We start from the raw sequence: 20,936 nt of genomic DNA, 5'->3' as shown, positions 1-20,936 counted from the left end.
GTCTGATGGTGGAGGGGTGAACCTGGTGGTGCGAGTCTTGTGGCAGCTATACCTCTTTCCTGATGGCTGCAGCGAGAACAGAGTGTGTGTTGGGTAGTGTGGATCCTTGAATATTGCTGTTGCTCTCAAATGGTAGTGTTCCCTGAAGATGTTCTCAATAGTGGGGAGGGTTTTGCTCGTGATGTTTTAAGGGATAGAGTTGGCTTCGAGATATTAAAAAATATAGAAAGCCTGTTTTATTTTTTTTTTGCCTCATGTTTTGTGTCAGTGACCTGGTAATTTTAGTTGAACATTGAGCATCTGGTTTATAGTATGATTCAAGATTTAACTGTAGAGACTATTGGTCAAACCAGGATAGCTGCAGCAAACTCCTTTATAAACTTTATTATTTACCTTCCAACATGTATTGAATAGCATTTGTTGGCTTTGGTCACATAGGGTTAGGGATAAGATTTATATAGTTTGTTCAATCCAAATGTATTCAGTTTTTCTCATCACTGCTTTGTATTTATAAAGACTGAATTTCCTATGAAGAGGACAGTTGAAATTTTTCACATTTCAAAAACATTCCATGACTAATCTTAATTCATATTTGTCCCATAACTTCACAATGGTGTTTTTTTAACAAGTCTATTTTGCAGCTGTAAAGATGTCTTTAGTGAAAACAGTATAATTAACTTTCTGTATTACAGATTCACTGAGAAAGAATGTACTTTTCTCATTTGTCTCTTTAGTAAAAGCAGGATTCTTAACTTCCTATATTTCAGATCCACTGTGTCTTGTATGTTGTTTATGGGATTTGATGTGAAGGGGTGGGTAAATTAAAATAAGACACCAGTGGAAGTGCATGCGATACATGTGCTAAAAATTGCACAATTTTCAGTTTTGATTTTTGTAAATCAATTTAGACATGCTCCCTACCAGGGATATTGCCTATTCCAAGTTAAGTTTACCACCTTGGGTATCATATGACTTCTTCAAAAATGTTGCACTCTTTTTGGTGATGTCTGTTTACAGGACATGTTTCTGTCTAAAACGATGAGAAATGACCTGAGCAACAACAAAGTTGAGGAAGTTAAAACTTGGTTGGAAGTTTACTGAGATTCAGACCTGTTGTCTGTTGGACTTTGAGTTGAGCTGCTTTGAGTTAGGGTCATTCAGTTGTAGTCTTGAAAATAAAGGGTGAATGTGAAATGTTCCTACAAAGACAATAGTTTACATAGTTTTCAAATTGTAAACTTCACCAAGAATTGAAATAGTGCTTAATAAAGAATTTGTGTATTATCATTCTCTCACTAAAGAATATAGTTCTCTTTGCTCTATTCTTGCTGAATATTCTATGCACCACCCTCACCTCCATGTACAGATCCCTGCTCTCACTGAAGATAGATGCTGCATGGCCTGCTGAGTTTCTCCACCATTTTTGTGTATTATCATTCTCTCACTAAAGAATATAGTTCTCTTTGCTCTATTCTTGCTGAATATTCTATGCACCACCCTCACCTCCATGTACAGATCCCTGCTCTCACTGAAGATAGATGCTGCATGGCCTGCTGAGTTTCTCCACCATTTTTGTGTATTATCATTCTCTCACTAAAGAATATAGTTCTCTTTGCTCTATTCTTGCTGAATATTCTATGCACCACCCTCACCTCCATGTACAGATCCCTGCTCTCACTGAAGATAGATGCTGCATGGCCTGCTGAGTTTCTCCACCATTTTTGTGTATTATCATTACCTGATTTGGTAATATTTTGTTTGCAAAGTTTAAGAATGGGTTTCAACAAACTGACTCTTGTAATAGTTTTCAGAAAAAGTTTTCCAATGACATGACTAACAGGCAAGTTTAAACAAATCACAAGGTCTATTACATTTTTGCATGATATCAGTGAGGAATGGGTAATGTTGCAAATTTCTGTTATGAATTCTGTTCAAAATATTTGGACTTGTAACTGCTACAGAAACAAGTTCGTACATGCATCTTATGAAGATTGTTTTTTGTAAAAGCACTTTGTTAAAGTGCATCTTGAAATACTTGACATTCAGCAAATGGCCCTTCTGTTGAATATAGTTGCAGGCACAAGTTTATTTATTCAAAAGAAACAGAAAAACTGTCTTGAATTTTCAAAGGAAGGCTATATTCTAAAATTTAAATGTTAAGAAATCTGAAGCAAGTATTGATAATGGAAATTCTTGTGATTTTTTTTTTCTTTTGGTAATGGCCATACTGCTTTCATTATATAACAGAAAATGGATGAACAGACCCAAAAAGAGAACATGTTAAAAGTACTGAACCAGTTAGGCAGCATGCCTGTAATGACGTTTTCAAAGAACTATTGGGATCTTTCTCATTTGATGGTTTTCAAAATTTTTCAGTTGCAAGTGTGTCCTCATTTCTTCCTTGAAAGTTTGTGGGTGTCTGTTCCTTTACATTTCTTTCAACCAATCCATTTGCCGTTATTTGCTCTAGACATCTTTAAGCTAATAAAAACACAGAAATGCTGGAGGAACTCAGTAGTCTTGCAGTATCCATAAGCAATAAAGATACATTACCAATGTTTTGTACCTGAGCCCTTCCTCAAGGTGTGAGCAAAAAGCAGGAAAGGGACTGATATTAAAAAGCTGGTGAAAAGGGAAGAATGGGGAGTCCAGACCAACAGACAAAAGATGTTGCATATGATAAGAGAACAGGAGAGAGGAAAGGTGCGAATTTATAAGGTGAGAGGGTAGATTTTGGCTCTGTGAAAGGGGACAGAGGAAAAGGTGGAGAGAAGAGGCTAGAGGAAAGGGAACAAGAAAAGGATTGGGGGCCTGCTAACAAAAAATTGGGTGTCAATGTTAATGCCATCCAGTTGGAGGGTGCCCAGACTGAATGCGAGTTGTTCCTCCAATTTACAAGTGGCCTCAGTCTGGCAGTGGATGAGGCCATGGACAGACATGTTGGCGAGTGAATGGTGTGGAAAATTGAAATAAGTTGAAACTGGGAGATCCACACCATTGAAGTAGACAGAGCCGAGGTGATCAATGAAGCGACCTCCCAGTCTGTGTCCAGTCTCCATTGTAGAGAAGACCAAAACAGGGGTACTGAAGATTCACAAGTGAAGTGTTGCTTTCCTTGGAAAGACTGTTTGTGGCCAAAAATGGTGGTTAGGAAGGAGGTGTTGGTACAAGTGGAGCACCTCCTGTGGTCACAGGGGTAGGTGCCAAGGGAGGAGTGGATGGGGAAGTCACTGATGGTGTGGTCCCGGTGGAAGGTGGAGTGAAGAAGATAAAGGAAGGTATGTCTGGTGATGAGATCATGTAGTAGGTGACAGAAATAGTGGAGGAAATATGTTGGATACGGAGACTGATGGAGTGATAGGTGAGGACAAGGGGAATCCTGTCCTTGTTGCATGTGGAGCGGAGAGGACCAGGGCAGAAGTGTGGGTCAAGGAGGATATGTGGATGAAGGCCAAGTTGATGGTGAACGACTGTTTTGGTGCTGCCTCATGCATCCATGATGAGCTCGTCAACTTTTTCCACTTTGCTGCCAACTTCCACCCTGACTGCCAATTCACTGAGTCCATCTCCAACAACACTCTCCCTTTTCTCAATCTCTCTGTCTCCATCTCTTCTTCTACAAATCCACCATCTCTCCCTCAGCGACCTGGATTATACCTCTTCCTACCCTATCCCCTGAAAGGATTACGTTCCTTTTTCTTTTTCTCATCACTGTCGCATCTACTCCAAGCATGAGGTCTTCCATTCCAGCTCATCTGAGATGTCCTCCTTCTTCAAACAATGTTGCATCCCCTCTGCCACCATCAACTCAGCCCTCCGTATCTCCTCCATTTCCCACACTTCTGCCCTGCCCCCAGATGGCATTAACATTGACTTCCCAGTTTACATTAGCCCACCTCCCCATCCTTTCATTGTCTCCTTTAATTTTCAGCTGTCAGCAAGCTGACAGAAAGCGGTGAGATTGCAGATTCTAATGTTGTCTTTTTGCTTTCTCAAGGTTTAGAAATCTGTGTGTTTATTCTTTTTTAGCTATTCTTTTAATCCATTGGAGGTGTACTTGTTTTTTCCCGTCTTGCACACTCTTATTAATTCTGCTGATTTTAATAGTTAATGTCACCCAGGATCAGAATTTATTGTCATGAACAAGTCACGAAATACAGCACCATCACAATGCAAATGTTCATATTATGAACCATGTCACAACAATTATATGTATATATTGTACGAAAACTAAGGCAGTGTCTGGTTCATTGATCATTCAGGAATCTGATGGCAGCAGGGAACAAGCTGTCCTTGTGCCACTGGGTGCTTGTCTTTAGGCTCCTGTGCCTTTTCCCTGATGGTAGCAGAGTGAAGAAGGAGTGGTCTGGGTAGTGGGGGTCTTTGAGGATAGAGGCTGCTTTTTTTAAGACACCGCCTCATGTAGATGGTCCTCGATAGAGTGAAGTCTGGTGCCTGTGATGTCACAGGCTGAGTTAACAACCCTTTGGAGTTTACCCTTGTCCTGAGAGTTTGTACGTCCATGCTAGGCAGTGATGCAACCAGCCAGAATGATCTCCATGGTACACCTGTAGAGGTTTTTGAGAGTCTTCAGTGATGTACCAAATCTCCTCAAGCATAGCTGCTGACAAGCTTTCCTCGTGATTGCATCAACGTGGAGACTCCAGGACAGATCCTTGGAGATGTTGACACCCAGGAACTTGAAGTTTGTGACCCTCTCCACGACTGAGCCCTCGATGAGGACTGGGTCATGTACCCCTGACTCACTCCTCAAGTCCACAAACCTCCTTAGTTTTGTTAACGTTGAGCACCTGGTTGTTGAAGTGACACTACTCAAAGAGCTGACCTATCTCTCCTGTACATTTCTTCAATGCTATTTGTGATTCTGCCAACAACTGTGGTGCCATTGACAAACTTGTAGAGGGCATTGGAATTGTGCCTAGCCACACAATCATGGGTGTATAACGAGTAGAGCACTGGGCTAAGCGCGCATCCTTGGGGTGTGCCTGTGTAAATCAGTAAGGAGGAGACTTCCAATTTGTACTGACTGGTGTTCCGATGAGAAAGTCAAGGATCCAGTTTCAGAGAGGGGTACAAAGGCCCAGTGTTTGTAGCTTTTTGACCAGCACTGAAGAAATAATGGTATTGAAGGCTGAGGTGTAGTCTATGAAGAGCAACCATATGTATGAGTTCCTATTTTTGAGGTGTTCCAGAGCTGAGTGAAGAACCAGCGATATTGCATCTGCTGTGGAGAGATTGTGATGACAGGCGAATTACTTAGGTACGTGTTAATTCTGGCCATGACCAGCCTCTCAAAACATTTCGTCACAGTAGAAGTTAGTGCTAATGGGTGATAGTCATTGAGGCAGCTCACACTGCTCTTTTTGGGCACCAGGATGATTGATGCCCTTTTGAAGCAGGTGGGAACCTCTGACTGCAGCAATGAGAGGTTGAAAATCCACTTCACAATAATTGGCTAAGTAAGCAAGATTACTTAATTCTCTAGTTTTGGACCCTAAATGCCTTTGCAAGAACAGCCATCAAGTTGGCAATGAGATTTTGAAGCTTACCTTTTAATGAGCAACTTTTATTCTTTGGTCTTTCATACAAGTCTCTGGTTCTTTCAAATTCAATGCAATATGTCAGCATTGTCTTTTAAAGGAGTTTGGTGTTTAATTGTACAAGAATTTCATGTGTACATTTAACTTGAAAGCAGGAGCCCTTAAGCATGTCAAACCTGTGCTGGGAGCGGACAGCAGTGTGGCCTGTTTTTACAGATTTGGATTTTATTCTTTACTGGTTGAACCAGTTTCTAGTTGAGTGTAAAACCAGTTTGACTGGCCTGTTGTGCCAACAAATTCTGGTATGATTCCCATTTACAGAGAATGTTCAGACCTGCTCAACCAGTTGTGAAAGGCATCTTAGGTTATCCATTGCGTTTCCACATATACCTCTGCCGAATCAGACAGGCAGGGTCGAGAGGCAGTCTTCACAGTGACTATGTGTATTGCCTCCTGAAATTCACATGCAACAATTGTAACTTCAAAGAATACTAGGATTAAATATTCAAGAAGAAAACATCATCTCAGCTTTTGTTTTCAAAGGTATGTGCCATTTAATAGGGTATTTGATGTAATTTTGGTTTTGTTTGAATTTTAAATGCATTTGTAATCTGAGATTTAAATATTCATTATTAAGTAGCAGGAAAGGCTCCTTGTATGTCTTCAGAGGAATTTGCTGCTTAATTGATAAGGCCATCTGTTCATTTTCTACTTTTTTTAATGGTAAGATATTTCATTTATCAATTTACTGTAAATGAATCACTTTGTGGCAAGTCTGTACATACGACACATATTTCTAAAATTCAGAAAGCAAGCATGTTTCTGGCTTTCTGGTAATTGATTAACCAGTCATCAAATAGTACGTGAGAAGTTTAACAGAAAGGAATGGGAGGGGGCATGTTTTGTCATGTCTAACAATACTGGAAATTTCGAGATCTTAAGCAAATTATGTACAGTATTTTAAGCTGACACAGAGCTTCAATTTTGTTTCAGTCAATAACTTTGTTCTCTTGGGTAGAAATTTACTTACGAACCATTGTAATCCATAATACAGTGGAAATGGCAGTGGCCACAGCTATTAGATCAAGTCTCTGGGTATTTTGCAAAAGATTGCAAATGCAGATTTTGTTTGGTTCAGTAGAATTGTGCATAATCCAATGAGAAATGTTGGGTGGGGATGGGGATGGGGATGGGGTGGGGGGTGGGGGGGGGAAGAGACCATGTCCAACTAATGATGGAAAGTTTTTGAAGCTGTAGGTCTAAGGCCATCAGTTTGATCCAAGTGCTCTGCAAGTACCGAACACTCTTTGTTTTCAGTTATGTTCTAAAGTTTTACTTTGAAAGAGATTTATCTAATTTGCATACAATAAACTGGTTTGTGGCACCTTATTAAAGTCACTTTCATCTTGATAGCATGCAAATGTTTACTGTAAAATTTCTTCCCTTCTGGATATATCTATAGGCATGAAACCTTCATTCATTTGGCTGTCCCTAAGAGGGTCTCAGATTAAAGGTAACACCGAGGCAATCCTAAAGAGTGGCTGTCACTGGCTTTGTAACATTTTTTTTGTTGCTTCTTTCTCACTGTCAGCAAAATGCTCCTTCAAGACTTTATCACCTCCCATTCCTTGCTGGAATGTCAAACTCCAAATTCTTTCAGTGTCTGGTCAGGCTTACTTTTTACTGCTTTGCACACGTCTTATTTTGACTGTAGATTACAATGCACAACAGATGTTAGTGCTTCAGTGCTTTCAGTCTACAGTCCTTATACTCGTCTTGTACTCAAAGCCATATGTCTCACTAAAAATGTCTCTATCTAGGAATTGTACTTTAAGTAAACAATGAAAACTGGAGGACCTCCAGCAGGATAGGTAGCATCCATGTGGATTGACCATTGCTACCTGTAAAAACACAATGCTGGAGAAACTCAGCAGGTCAAACAGTGTCCCTTTTATAGCAAAGGTAAAAATACATAGCCAATGTTTCGGGTTTGACCTCTTCATCAAGGTGTGGAAAAATGTTGGCAGACATCTGAACAAAAGAGTAAGTGGGGTGTGGTCACAAAGGCAGGAGATGATGGGTCGACCAGGGAGGGAGAGCACAGCAGCAAGCACAGCAGCATTGGTTATGTATTTTTATCTTTACAATATAAAGGACACTGTTTGACCCACTGAGTTTCTCCAGCACTGTTTTTACTTCAACCACAGTGTATCCAGATTTTCGTGTTTTTACTAAAGGATGTTACCTGACCTGCTGAATTCCTCCAGCTTCTCACTGTTTGCTTAAGATTCCAGCCTCTGCGTTTTGTTTCTTTATTGGCCATGAAGTATTTATTTACAAGGATAGTTATCAACAGTGTGACTGGGTAGCTTTTTGGATCGTATTTGAAGCCTAGGTATTAGATTTGATCATATGAAAGCTTTTTAATTTTGTACAAAGTTCTTAATGTTTGAGATTGCAAGTTGTTTCTTTATTTGGATCTATCTACTTAACTTCTGAGGAAGGGAGGATGTTTTCTTTTAATCTCAATGATAATTTATCTTTTTTATTTTGCAGGTCAAGATTGACTGAAGTGGATTTTATTTTAACTGCAGTATGTAGTTTTGACAACCTACATACAAGCTGTACCATGAGCAGCTCCAGTGTGAACTGTGGGAGTCCAACCACTGGAAGTTCAGCTGAAGCTACTCTAGATAACTTTAAGGATATTTGGACCAAACTGAAAGAGTGTCATGACAATGAAGTACAAGGTGACAACAGCTGGAATAGCATTGTTTATTAATTCAAAATTGGTCATGTAATACTTATAAACTATATGAGTGATTTAGTCACTATATTCAATTCATTAGAAGAGGAGAAAGCCTCTCTCTCTCTCTCTCTCTCTCTCTCTCTCTCTCCATCATTGTAGCCCTTTTGCATTGTTATAGCCCTTTTGTAAATCTCTCTCTCTCTCTCTCTCTCTCTCTCTCTCTCTCTCTCTCTCTCCATCATTGTAGCCCTTTTGCATTGTTATAGCCCTTTTGTAAATTGAGGTGTTACTATACAGTATTATTTTCACTGTGGCCTGAATGACAGAAAGGGAGTGATTTAACACCTTAAACAGATATTACCTGAGCAGAGAAGTGGTTACTTTGTACAATGTTTAAAGTACTAATCAATATGTGTTACACAAATTAAACACTTTTAAAATATGTAGTTTGCTTTTGTCTTGTAGTTGGTAATTACATTGCATGAAAATATTGGCTCCTTTCCTTACAGTTTGAGTGGGAATAGGGATAAATTGATATTGGGGAGAATTTTGTTATTTATGTGCTATTATAAAATATTGTAAAAATAGTGTTCCTTTATAGTTCCTCAAACAAAATAGTGAACAAATGCAAAATTACACCCCTTCCTTTGTCTATGGTTATAATTTATTTCAAGGATTCCCACAAAATAAATCAAGTAGTTTATGGCGAAAAAGTTTTCAAAAGTTCCGAGCTGCTTTAATTGCCATTTTGACATCAGCAAACTTTATTCTTACCTCTGCATGTTTCATGCATGGCTAGTTCGGTCAGATTACTTTTACTGGGTGAAACCATGTATCACTGAGACATATTATGGAACTTCATGCTTTCCTTCAGCTATTGTATTTAACAAGTTATTGTTGTACCAACTTCACCACTTGTGTCAGTCTCACTGATTTGGTTTAGATCTGATGAGGCTATAGATTATCCCTTACCCAGCAAAAGGCTGAGTCTATATTTTTGGTCCTGATTATCTTAATCTTCCCACTTGAAAAGTTTTTAATCCCTAGATGTAGTAATAGAACAAAATCAGAATTTGACCATCCAAGTAGGTTTCTGTGCTTTATTATCTCCAGTAGGGCAGTCTATATCCTGACTGGCTGTGTCATCATGAAGTCTGTAGAAAATGTATCACCAACTGAAATAAGTGTTCTGGAACAGAAATTGATCTGCTTGAAGGGGAATAAAGCCTTCCATTAACTATTCTGTGGCTTAATTTCAAAATTGAATGTGGCAATCTAAGAATTTTTCCACTCAAATTGAAGTATTTTGAAATGTTTTTACAAAAGTCCCATCCTATGCCACATTGCTTTAAACCATAGAAACCTGTGCAGATCATTTTCAATCGACTTATATTTTATGAAATTTAGATATATGCTTGTTAATTCTTCATTAAATTCTGCTGCAGAAAATTAGTATTGCAACTTAATTGTGGAGCTATTTTTTGAACAAGGAGATTCATATTAATGAATCTGTCATGAGAGAAAAAGATTTAAGCTGCAACTCAATTCTGCCATCCTTAAAGTAACTTCAGCCTTATCTTATTTAGTCTTAGAAAATATCTGCCTCCTTTTTTTCCTTTCATTTTTGTGGTTTGTTTCCACCTCTGTCGTTACTCATTTTCCATTCCTTCAATGCAGTTGTGTGAGGCAATTCGATAGAAAATTGGTGCATGATTTATATGGGGATACAGTTGCATGAAAGATTTTATCTATTCACTTTTGGATTAAAGAATACCACATGAGATGCCTGAATTCCATTCCTCCTAATTTTACTTTAGGTAAAAAACAGTTGGTCATCTGGTGCATTTGTTCAAAGAGGTGGAATGAAAAAATTAAATGTGGAGGCATTCATTAAAATATTTTCTCATTCATAATGTATATATTTTGAGGGTGTGGTGGCAGGGCAGATGCTTGTTCAGCCATCAGACAGGCATTTTTAAAATCTTAAATAGTACTTAAACTCTTTCCCAAAGCTTAGAATTTTCTCATTGCTGCATCTGATTGAGCTGAAGCCAAATAATTAATGAAAATTCATTGATAAATTGAAGCCAAAAGCTGGAGATGCTGGGAATTTGAAGTAAAAATAGAAAAAGTTGAAACCACTTTTCAGATCAGAGGTTTACTTCCACCACCAGCACGTATTTGCTGCATTTTGTATTGTTAATGAGTATATCCTCTAATCCATTTTAATATCTTTAATATTTTAATATATTTTGTCTTTATGCATATAATTGTAGTTGTACAAGTGTTAAGTATAAAATAATGGCTTGTTTACATGTGCTATAAGCAATATGGTTACACTGGGAATGTTCAATGTCACCAATTGTGAAATTACAAATAACTACATATCTTTCAAGAACTGGCTAAGATGGTGTAATTTCCTATTTATATTGTTCATATGGCAGAAAAATCAACTTAGATTTATATTGAAGTATAACATGAAAATCTGCAGACACCGTGATTGAATGCTGGAGAAACTTAGGAGGTCAGTGTACTTTATATAGCAAAGATAAAGATATATACATAATTCAGGCTTGAGGCCTTCATCAGGGTATGGAAAAATGTCAGCAGGTACCTGAACAAAAAGATTAATATTGACTAAAGAATGAATATTAGATGCATTTTTAATGGTAGATTGAGGGTGAAAGGACAGTTTTTTTTCCTAATGCTGAAAAGAGGAATATTGTAATGCAGTTGCATAACTTCTAAATTTGAACTTAAAATTTATTTTGCTATGGTCTCAGATTGTCTCTTTGTTGAAGAAAGTTGGGTTGTATTGTCATTAGCTTTATATCTTCTTTGGCTTGGCTTCGCGGACGAAGATTTATGGAGGGGGTAAAAAGTCCACGTCAGCTGCAGGCTCGTTTGTGGCTGACATGTCCGATGCGGGACAGGCAGACACGATTGCAGCGGTTGCAAGGGAAAATTGGTTGGTTGGGGTTGGGTGTTGGGTTTTTCCTCCTTTGCCTTTTGTCAGTGAGGTGGACTCTGTGGTCTTCTTCAAAGGAGGTTGCTGCCCGCCAAACTGTGAGGCGCCAAGATGCACGGTTTGAGGCGTTATCAGCCCACTGGCGGTGGTCAATGTGGCAGGCACCAAGAGATTTCTTTAGGCAGTCCTTGTACCTTTTCTTTGGTGCACCTCTGTCACGGTGGCCAGTGGAGAGCTCGCCATATAATACGATCTTGGGAAGGCGATGGTCCTCCATTCTGGAGACGTGACCCATCCAGCGCAGCTGGATCTTCAGCAGCGTGGACTCGATGCTGTCGACCTCTGCCATCTCGAGTACTTCGACGTTAGGGGTGTAAGCGCTCCAATGGATGTTGAGGATGGAGCGGAGACAACGCTGGTGGAAGCGTTCTAGGAGCCGTAGGTGGTGCCGGGAGAGGACCCATGATTCGGAGCCGAACAGGAGTGTGGGTATGACAACGGCTCTGTATACGCTTATCTTTGTGAGGTTTTTCAGTTGGTTGTTTTTCCAGACTCTTTTGTGTAGTCTTCCAAAGGCGCTATTTGCCTTGGCGAGTCTGTTGTCTATCTCATTGTCGATCCTTGCATCTGATGAAATGGTGCAGCCGAGATAGGTAAACTGGTTGACCGTTTTGAGTTTTGTGTGCCCGATGGAGATGTGGGGGGGCTGGTAATCATGGTGGGGAGCTGGCTGATGGAGGACCTCAGTTTTCTTCAGGCTGACTTCCAGGCCAAACATTTTGGCAGTTTCCGCAAAGCAGGACATCAAGCGCTGAAGAGCTGGCTCTGAATGAATATATTGACTTTATATATCCACATAAATGTGACAACTCTGATAATTGTCTGAGTTCAACCAATTTTAACTTCACTTTGAAGGGAATGGCATCCAGTCAGGTGTTTAAAAGTACAGGCAGACAATTTTCAAAACAATTCAGCCATCATGAGCTCAGAGGAATACATAAGAAATTCAAATTAAAGTTATGGTATTTATTTATTTTGCTATTTTCTTTGAAAATAATGTCACTTTTTTGTGAAGAAATGTCATGGAGCACAGAAGCTTGCAGTATGACAGCTTGAAAGATCAATTGTTTGATGCCCCAACCTTGTATTGGAAATCCTGTGAGACTCTTATCAATGCCTTGTCCACGTCCCCCTTACCATTAATAGGAATTGCCTTTTAAAGTAGAGCATTCCATGTTTCTTCCACAGTGGAGGGAAGAACATGCCCTTCCTCTTCTTCATATTTAGTGATGATTTTAAATCTAATATCTGAGATTCTATAGGTTAAATGCCTTGGTGCACAGACAGAGGAATTGTTGTATTTGCTGTTGTATAGATGACTTGTGTACAGGACGACCCCGGAATTTTTACCTAAAATGTTGGTTTTGAGTGGTACCCTTTGAATAAGACAACCCCTAAATTTGACATTTATCGCTAACCAGTGGATGCTGTTAAAAGCAAACCATAATATTTTAAATACAAAATATCATTTAAAGTTTTAAATTTTAGTTTGATGTTTTTTAAATAAACCACTGTCGGCTCCTGTAACAAGCCATTTAAAGCCTGCATAGAGCCGACAAGCAGTCAGTTCGGACCGATGGATCCCACGGAGGAATGCTGATGCTTTGTAAATAATTAACAAGGCATGCGTGGGATTACATCGGAGCCGGCAGGAAGATGGCAGCGGTGTTGCGACTGCATCATCAAGGTAAGAATTTTAGACTCTTGATCCAAGATGACCCTGATTTTTAAGTTGAAAATTTTAAAGTTCAGCTTGTACTATACAACACCATCTGCGGTAATATTTCTTTGTGAAGTTGGTCAGAGGTAAACATTTGCTTTGAGTTTGCTGTCATAACATAATTTGGCTTTCCAAATCCTTTATTTTCTCTGATTGATCAACCTTTGCTGGCGTTGGACAGTCAAGCCTTCAGTTCCTATGTTCATTCCTCTTCTCTTTCATTGGTTGCTATCCTTCAAGTGTCTGGTTTCTCTTGAAGGAAATCTAGGTGGCATATTCCTAAATTCTCCCTTTCATTGCTATTTTTCTTTACCTTGTGTTTTTCTTGTCTATCCATGCTAAATCTCCTTTTAAATTAATCAAATGGGTGGCATGGTTGGCATTGTGGTTTGGCGCCTCACAGTTTGGCGGGCAGCAACCTCCTTTGAAGAAGACCGCAGAGCCCACCTCACTGACAAAAGGCAAAGGAGGAAAAACCCAACACCCAACCCCAACCAACCAATTTTCCCCTGCAGCCGCTGCAACCGTGTCTGCCTGTCCCGCATCGGACTTGTCAGCCACAAACAAGCCTGCAGCTGACGTGGACTTTTACCCCCTCCATAAATCTTCGTCCGCGAAGCCAAGCCAAAGAAAGAATTCCGGCTCCAGCGACCTGGGTTCAAATCTGGCGCTGTTTGTAAGGAGTTTGTACTGTTACGAGCCCAGAGGACCTCAAATCCAAGCAGCAATAGATATTTACCAAGACAAATGGTTACTTAAACAAAAGTTGCTTTTAAGTATCTTTAAACATGGAAACAAAATCAAACTTTAACTTATCACTATTGACTTACTTAACCTAACTTAATCCCCTTTTAATTCTAAGTGCACATGTATGTAATGTGTGTGTAAGTTCAGAAAAGTTCTTTGGTTCACAATCCAATCTCACTTCTCATTCCTCCAAGTTTACTGGTTGCAGGCAATTCTTATACTGTGCACAGAATTTAACATTTATAAAGTTCACCAGGATTTGGTGCTTGAAAGGTAAATGGTTACTGCTCAGGAAGGATCTTGTCGGTTTTGAGAAAGAGATTTGTTGTACATTTACTTCCATCAGCCAGTTCAGTGTCTTGCTGAAGAAACTTGCCCCATTAGGGTACTGCAGATGATAACCTCTTCCTTTCAGGTCACCACAGAGTTCCTTTTTTGTTTCTCTTATTCCAAGTGAAACATTAGACAGGCAGTCCTCTCCTCTTGCATGAACCACAATGGCTTTGACCAGGCCATCTTCCAAATAGCTTTCCACAAGCTTGCCAGCTTGTCCTGTTCCAGTCCCAGCTACTTCTGCTGGTTGTAACACTGTGGAATTGATGTGTGTGTATGTCTCTCTCTCTCTCTCTCTCTCTCTCTCTCTGTTTGCAAAACCACATGATCCTCTTACAACAGCAAGCTCTCCTCTCGACAATATGTGGCTCTATCAAGCTCTTTCATCTATTGCCTTTTGTAAACAAAAGTCCATTAGTGAAGTCTCGGGCACACTCCAAAGCTCTTGCAAAAGCTGTTGATGCCCTGATATGTCTAGCATGGGGCAGAGCTCCAGTATTTTAAATAAGATGTGTTTTAAAGTGTTTGTATGTAACCTACTGTAGCAAACCTTTCCAATTTATCTCCCAAAAACATTTCTATATATTCTGTTACAGTATGTGGATTTTCAGCAGGTGCTCCAGTTTCCTCCCACCCTCCAAAAACATATGGGGTTGGTAGCTTAATTTAGTGGCACAGATTTCATAGGGCGAAGGGGCCTTCGATCATGCTCTATCGTTAAAATTATAATTAAATTAACAAGGAGCTTTTCCGCAGTTGAGATTTTTTTAAAAATTAAAAATCTTTGGTCTTTTTCCATATTTATTCCAAATCTAATTGTCTATTGAAATCAATAATCATAATGGGACTGGAGACAATGGTGGAAAAGTTTGTTGTGCATACATTTTTTCTCCTTTTCTTCACTGTGAACAGTTTTCTCCAGTATGTGCATATAAAGAAAATCGGAATATCCTGATTTTACTGCTGTTCCAATTCACCAACAAGCATACTCATTTCTTCTTGTTGCATGGAATTCTATAAATTAATTTCCAGCAAAATAACACTCTCTCTCTGTTCATCAACACATCCCCATCCATTATTCTTGCTCCATATGTTTCAAAGTGGTGACATTGATAAATTGGAAAATGAAAAAGAATTACTCCTGTACCTATTTGAGCAATTTATCACAATGCCTGGAATTCATGAACCATCTTGTTAGTTATTATGTTCCCGTTAACATACAGTACATGTAATTTAATACTTCATTATCAAATTTGGTATTTTCCACAATTTACTGTTATTACTTATCTTTCACTTCTCTAATTCTATGAAAGCTCTTTTGTGCTACCTTCTGATATCCCTTCACTGTTGAATTAGTTTAAATCTCATCCAAATAATTTTTTAACAAATTTCAATCAATTGAAGTATTACTTTAGATTGTTTTGTCTCAATTCCACTGTACGAATATATATTTTTTAATATGAATTTCATTTAGTTTATAAGTAGGTTGTGTGTTCGAAAAGTTTTGAGGATTTAAGTAATTTGTTAATGGATCTAATCACCATTTTTGTATACTTAGGTGACTCAGAGTGTGAAACTTGTTCTCCTTCACAGCTTTGTAAATTAAGTAAGGTAGTGCTTTGTACTCTCATTCTAAAGTCCTGGCTTCTGATAAAATTTTCAGATAAGTAATTCGTGTTGGATTAATTATCACTTTTGAGTTGACGTTGTTCTTGTTAAACCTCTTGCTACAATACAAAACTGAGCTATGGCGATTCCAAACATGTAACTAGTTGGTAGAAGAAAAAATTACTCCTTTTGTTTTAAATGTTCCAACTAATATAGCAATAGAGGGAGGGACAGTTTTACGTCATTTGTGCTCCATCTGGCACCTGAAAAAAATTGATGACCTATAAAGATCACTAATCCTCATAGTATTATTCTCAATTACTAGCTTTCTCTTTTTTTCCAAAAAGGAATACTGATAATAACTTGTGCATAAATATGTCAGAGGAGCCTACTTGAGTATGCTAACTTCTGTTCCAAGAGTTTCTGGATCCAAGAGTAACTTTTTGTTAGATTTGTAGCGGTATTTACAAGGGGAAGTGAAATGAGGAGACTCCTCACTGTAAGTCGCTTCTGATGGTTTTTTTCAAAAAGCCCATGCTGCTCCTTATAAGGGCCGCCCATAAGTATCGCAGCCGAGTTCGTGTGCGCAGCCCGCTTGATTGTACAAGAGATGCTGCACTTTTTAAATGATTTTATCACAGTCTCTACTCTAACTTTGTCTCATGCCTTGAACACGAAGTTGCACTGCATATCAAGTAATGCAGCACACATTGCCCCGCCTTTTGTAAATGACTTTTCTGCAACGAAATCCATGGATTCCATTCCTCATGCACATGGTCTTTGAATGGCTTTTTCAAGCAGACATCGAGAGGTTTCAATATAGACATCAAGCCACCTGGGATAACCGTTATGTAGTGCTAATCTACTTTTAGTGTTCTCTATTAAGTGGCTACGAAACATATCCCAGACCAGCAAACTCCGTTGTTTGTGTAAACCACCTGGCCGCCTGTTCCACACATTGTCTATCCATAGTTTTACACCATTTTCATCCATCCATCCTTTTCATTGAAAATGTACAAAATTACCTGCAGGGAATCTAATTTTTGGTTTAATTTTGCGGTTGAAGTTTACCATGGGTCTTAACTTTGTCCCATTGGCCATGCACAATAACACCATGGTAAACCTGTTCCTTTCGTGGCTTGTACTTCTGGTTTAACACCTTTCCATTTCACTATTGCCTATCATGACAAAATTCACGGGGGCTTTGTCCATGTTTCCGATATTTGCCAATGCAAACTTTGTCTGCTGGTTCCGTATAATAAACTGGTGAAAATTTACAACTTTATGATCAAGATCTTTTGGTAGTTTCTGTGCAATTTTTGTTTTTTGTAATACCAGATTTTTACTGTTCATGAAATGATTGCACCAGCCTACTGTAGCCTCGAATTCATCACTGAGGTCTGGGTGCGACTTGACCCACTGCAGTGCAAATATTCTTATTTTATTTCAGGTGACTATGTAGCAATCTTGCCTCTGTTCATGTACCCATTCTGCAATGTGATTTTCCAACTATGGCCAATGAGTGATTCTTTTTCTCAAAGAAGATTGCCTTTTTGGTGTTTCTTAAAATCTAACCAACTTCTCATATGAATCAAATTTTCTTGCAGCAGTGCAGTTGTTGGTTTTCTTGGCCATTTCTTTCACTTTCAATTTAAAGTTCACTTCATATTTTCATCGCGTGCTGCGTTGTGTCGATGGACCCTCCATGATAGCAATCACCTCCAGCCAATGCCCACAGATCATTCTATGCGATGTATGGGGGTCGATGTGTATGCCAGTCAATGGCCCATCTCAGGCAATACAAGCTTTGGGGGTCAACTTCTATGCCAGTTAACGCGGCACCTCAGGCATTAGACAAGAGTGGACTTGTATGCCAATCGATTTACGCCAAAATATACATTATGTCTTATGCTATAATTTTTTTTGTTAGAATATTTAAATTGTTTCCTTAACTGAATTAAAGGTTTTGTGAAAATGACCCTGGTATTTCTTGGACATTGAGATTTGCAAAGCTGCTGTACTTTATGAACAATTTGTAGTCTATCCAAATGTTCTATTGAGGAAAACAACTAGGAGAAACATGTTAGGCTGCAGATGCTGTGATTGTAGTAAAAACACCAAAATGCTGGATGAACTCAGCTGGTCTATTCAGCATCTATAGGAGACAAAGATATATTGCTGACGTTTCAGGCCTGAGCTTCTTCAAGGGGAAAAAAAAACGGAAAAGGCAGAAGCAGGATACATCAGAAAGTCTCAGAAATCAAACATCAAAATGTGTTAATTGGATGTGGTAAGGGACTAGTTAGAATTTGTCATGTCTGTGTGAAAGGAGTCAGGGAATGGAGAGATGACGGGGGAAGCAAGGGAGTGCGGGGTGTGGGTTTTAACAAAAGCCAAAAATGTCAATATTAATGCCATCTGGTTGGAGGGTGCCCAGTCAAAAAATGAGGTGTTGTTCCTCCAATTTGAAGGTAGTCTCAGTCTGGCAGTTATGAGACCATGGACAGACATGTTGGCAAGGGAATGGGTTGGAAAATTGAAATGGGTGGCCACTGGGATATCCATGGTATTGCGGCGGTGCTCAACAAAGCGATCTCCCAGACTGCTTCTCTGGTGTAGAGGAGAACACAGCAGGGGCATTGGATACAGTAGAAGACCTCTGCAGATTCTCATGTGAAATGTTGCTTCACTTGGAAGGACTATTTGGGGCTCTGAATAGTGCTGAGGGAGATGGTATGGGAGCAAGTGGAGCATCTCCTGTGGTCACAGGGGTAGATCCCAAGGGGACAATTGGTGGGAGGGAGGACTGGACAAGGGAGTCACGGAGGGAGTGGTCCCTGTGGAAAGCAAAGAGGGGAATATATGTCTTGTGGTGAGATCTCCTAGCAGGTAGCAGAAATGGAGGAGGAGGAGTTGGATGTGAAGGCTGGTGGGGTGGTAGTTGAGAGGAGGAATCCTGTTCTTGTTGCGCATGGCGGTGGAGGGGGCCAGGACAGATTGCGAGTAATGGAGGATATGCTGGTGTGAGCCAAATTGATGGTGGTAGAGAGAAAACCATGTTGTTTGAAGAAGGAGGACATCTTTGATGATCTGGCATGCAAGTCCTCATCCTGGGTGCAGGTGTGGCAGAGACAGAGGAATTGAGAGAATGAAATGAGGTTAAGGTAGCTGTGGGAGTTTTTGGGTTTATGGAAGATGTCTGTCAAGAGTTTGTCTCCTGCGATGGAGACAGAGAAATTGAGGAAAGGGAGAGTGTTGCTAGAGATGGACCAAGTGGATTTGAGGTTGTGGTGGAAGTTGGCAGCAAAGTGGATGAAGCCAATGAGCTTATCATGGATGCATGAGGCAACACCAAAGTAGTCATTGAGGAAGAGTTGAGGGGGCTTGCATGTGAAAGCTTGTAGCATGGATTGCTCCACATAGTCAACAAAAAGGCAGACATAGCTGGGCCCATGTGGGTACCCATGGCTACCCCTTTAACCTGGAGAAAGTGCGATAAGTCAAAAGACAAATTATTAACAGTGAGGATAAGTTCTGCCAGCTGGAGGAGGGTAATGGTGGTGGAGGGGGACTGGTTGGTTCTATTGTCCAGAAAGAACAAAGGGCTTTGAGATTTTCAATATGGGGAATGGAGGTGTATAGGGATTAGGACTTCAGTTTAATTATTTAATTTGTTTAGATTGGTAAAGTTTTGGGGTTTGAGTTGCATGTAGGCAGTACTTGACTACTTGAGTTACTCCTCTTTGTGGAAGGCTCAAGTTGTGCTTGTTACAATTTGGAATGTTTTGTTGAACAAAATGCCTGTTCATACAGGAGCTGTATTGTTGGGCAGTCTCATACCTTTAGGAGGGTGTGGATCAGGATTTAAGTTCATATCAAACTGTTTAAATTGCTGTTAAACCTTTTTGACAAAGCAATGGAAAGGCTATAATTTCTCGATTTCAATATTGATCGCAGTTAAGCCTTTCAAGACCTAGTTCAAAAACATACTTGCAGTTTTTATTCACATTATTTTGTTGATTAAACATGATTACTTCATAAGACTTTCCTCTGTTTTCTTTCCATGCTACAAAATACTTGATTTAAGCCTACATTGGGCTGTGAGAGAGCATGTAGAAAAATTAAGAGTTAATCTTTAGTAAAACACATAAGTCTGCAGACACCGTGATTGAAGTTGAAACACAATGCTGGAAAAACTCAGAAGGTCAAACACCATACTTCATAAAGCAAATGTAAAGATACACAAACAATGTGAATCAGAATTTATTGTCATGAACAAGTCATGAAATTCAATGTTTTGTGGCAGTGTCATATTGCAGACATACATATTATAACCATCTTACGACATTATATAAAATAAAATAAAAATAATAATAACTATAAAAGGGCATAAAAAGAAAGGCAGTGTCTTTGGTTCATTGATTATTCAGGAATCCAATGGCAGAAGGGAAGAAGTTGTCCTTGAGCCGCTGAGTGCTCGTCTTTAGGGTCCTGTACCTTTTCCCCGATTGTAGCAGAGTGAGGAGGGCATGGCCTGGGTGGTGGGGGTTTTGAGGATAAAGGCTGCTTTTTTAAGGCACCGCCTCATATAGATGCTCTCTATGGAGTGAAGTCTGATGCCTGTGATGTCGCAGGCCAAATTAGCAACTCTGAAGCTTATTCTTGTCCTGAGAGTTGGTGCTTCCATACCAGACAGTGATGCAACCAGTCAGAATGCTCTCCACGGTGCACTTGTAGAAGTTTACAAGAGTCTTCGGTTACCTACTGAATCTCCTCAGACACCTCACAAAATATTGCTGCTGACGAGCCTTCTTTGTGATTGCATCAATGTGGAGGCTCCAGGACAGATCCTCAGAGATGTTGACACCAGGAATTTGAAGTTCTTGACCCTCTTCACTACTGAGCCCTCAATGAAGACTAGGTCGTGATCCCCTAACTTCCTCCTGAAGTCCATAATCATCTCCTTGGTTTTGCTGACATCGAGCGCAAGGTTGTTATTGTTACATCATTCAATGAGCTGATCTATCTCCCTCCTGTACATTTCCTCATTGCTGTTTGTGATTCTGCCGACAACTGTAGTGTAATTGGCAAACTTGTAGATGGCATTGGAATTGTGCCTGGCCACACAGTCATTGGTGTATAATGAGTAGAGCAGTGGGCTAAGCACACATCCCTGGGGTTCACCTGTGC

The 20,936-nt window shown here is 39.7% G+C and overlaps 1 protein-coding gene across 3 annotated transcripts in view; it reads left to right on the top strand.

Annotated features, from left to right (window-relative positions):
- The window catches only part of rbbp8 (retinoblastoma binding protein 8), a 116,834-nt gene that overhangs the window by 32,076 nt on the left and 63,822 nt on the right, over positions 1–20,936 (top strand). Inside the window, exons 1-2 of one of the 3 annotated variants that reach the window (XM_069921090.1) lie at positions 5,935–6,104; positions 8,118–8,311. In XM_069921090.1, coding sequence (XP_069777191.1) covers positions 8,191–8,311 — 121 coding nt within the window. In that variant the 5' untranslated portion in view covers positions 5,935–6,104; positions 8,118–8,190. Of the gene's footprint in view, positions 1–5,934; positions 6,105–6,265; positions 6,285–8,117; positions 8,312–20,936 lie in introns of those variants that run through there. The other 2 variants (XM_069921092.1, XM_069921091.1) reach the window with 2 other exon arrangements.

The sequence above is a fragment of the Narcine bancroftii genome, chromosome 2 (assembly GCF_036971445.1).
Source record: "Narcine bancroftii isolate sNarBan1 chromosome 2, sNarBan1.hap1, whole genome shotgun sequence".
NCBI lineage: Eukaryota > Metazoa > Chordata > Chondrichthyes > Torpediniformes > Narcinidae > Narcine > Narcine bancroftii.
Note: the sequence above shows the minus strand (reverse complement) of the source record. Positions and strands in the feature narration are given on the sequence as shown.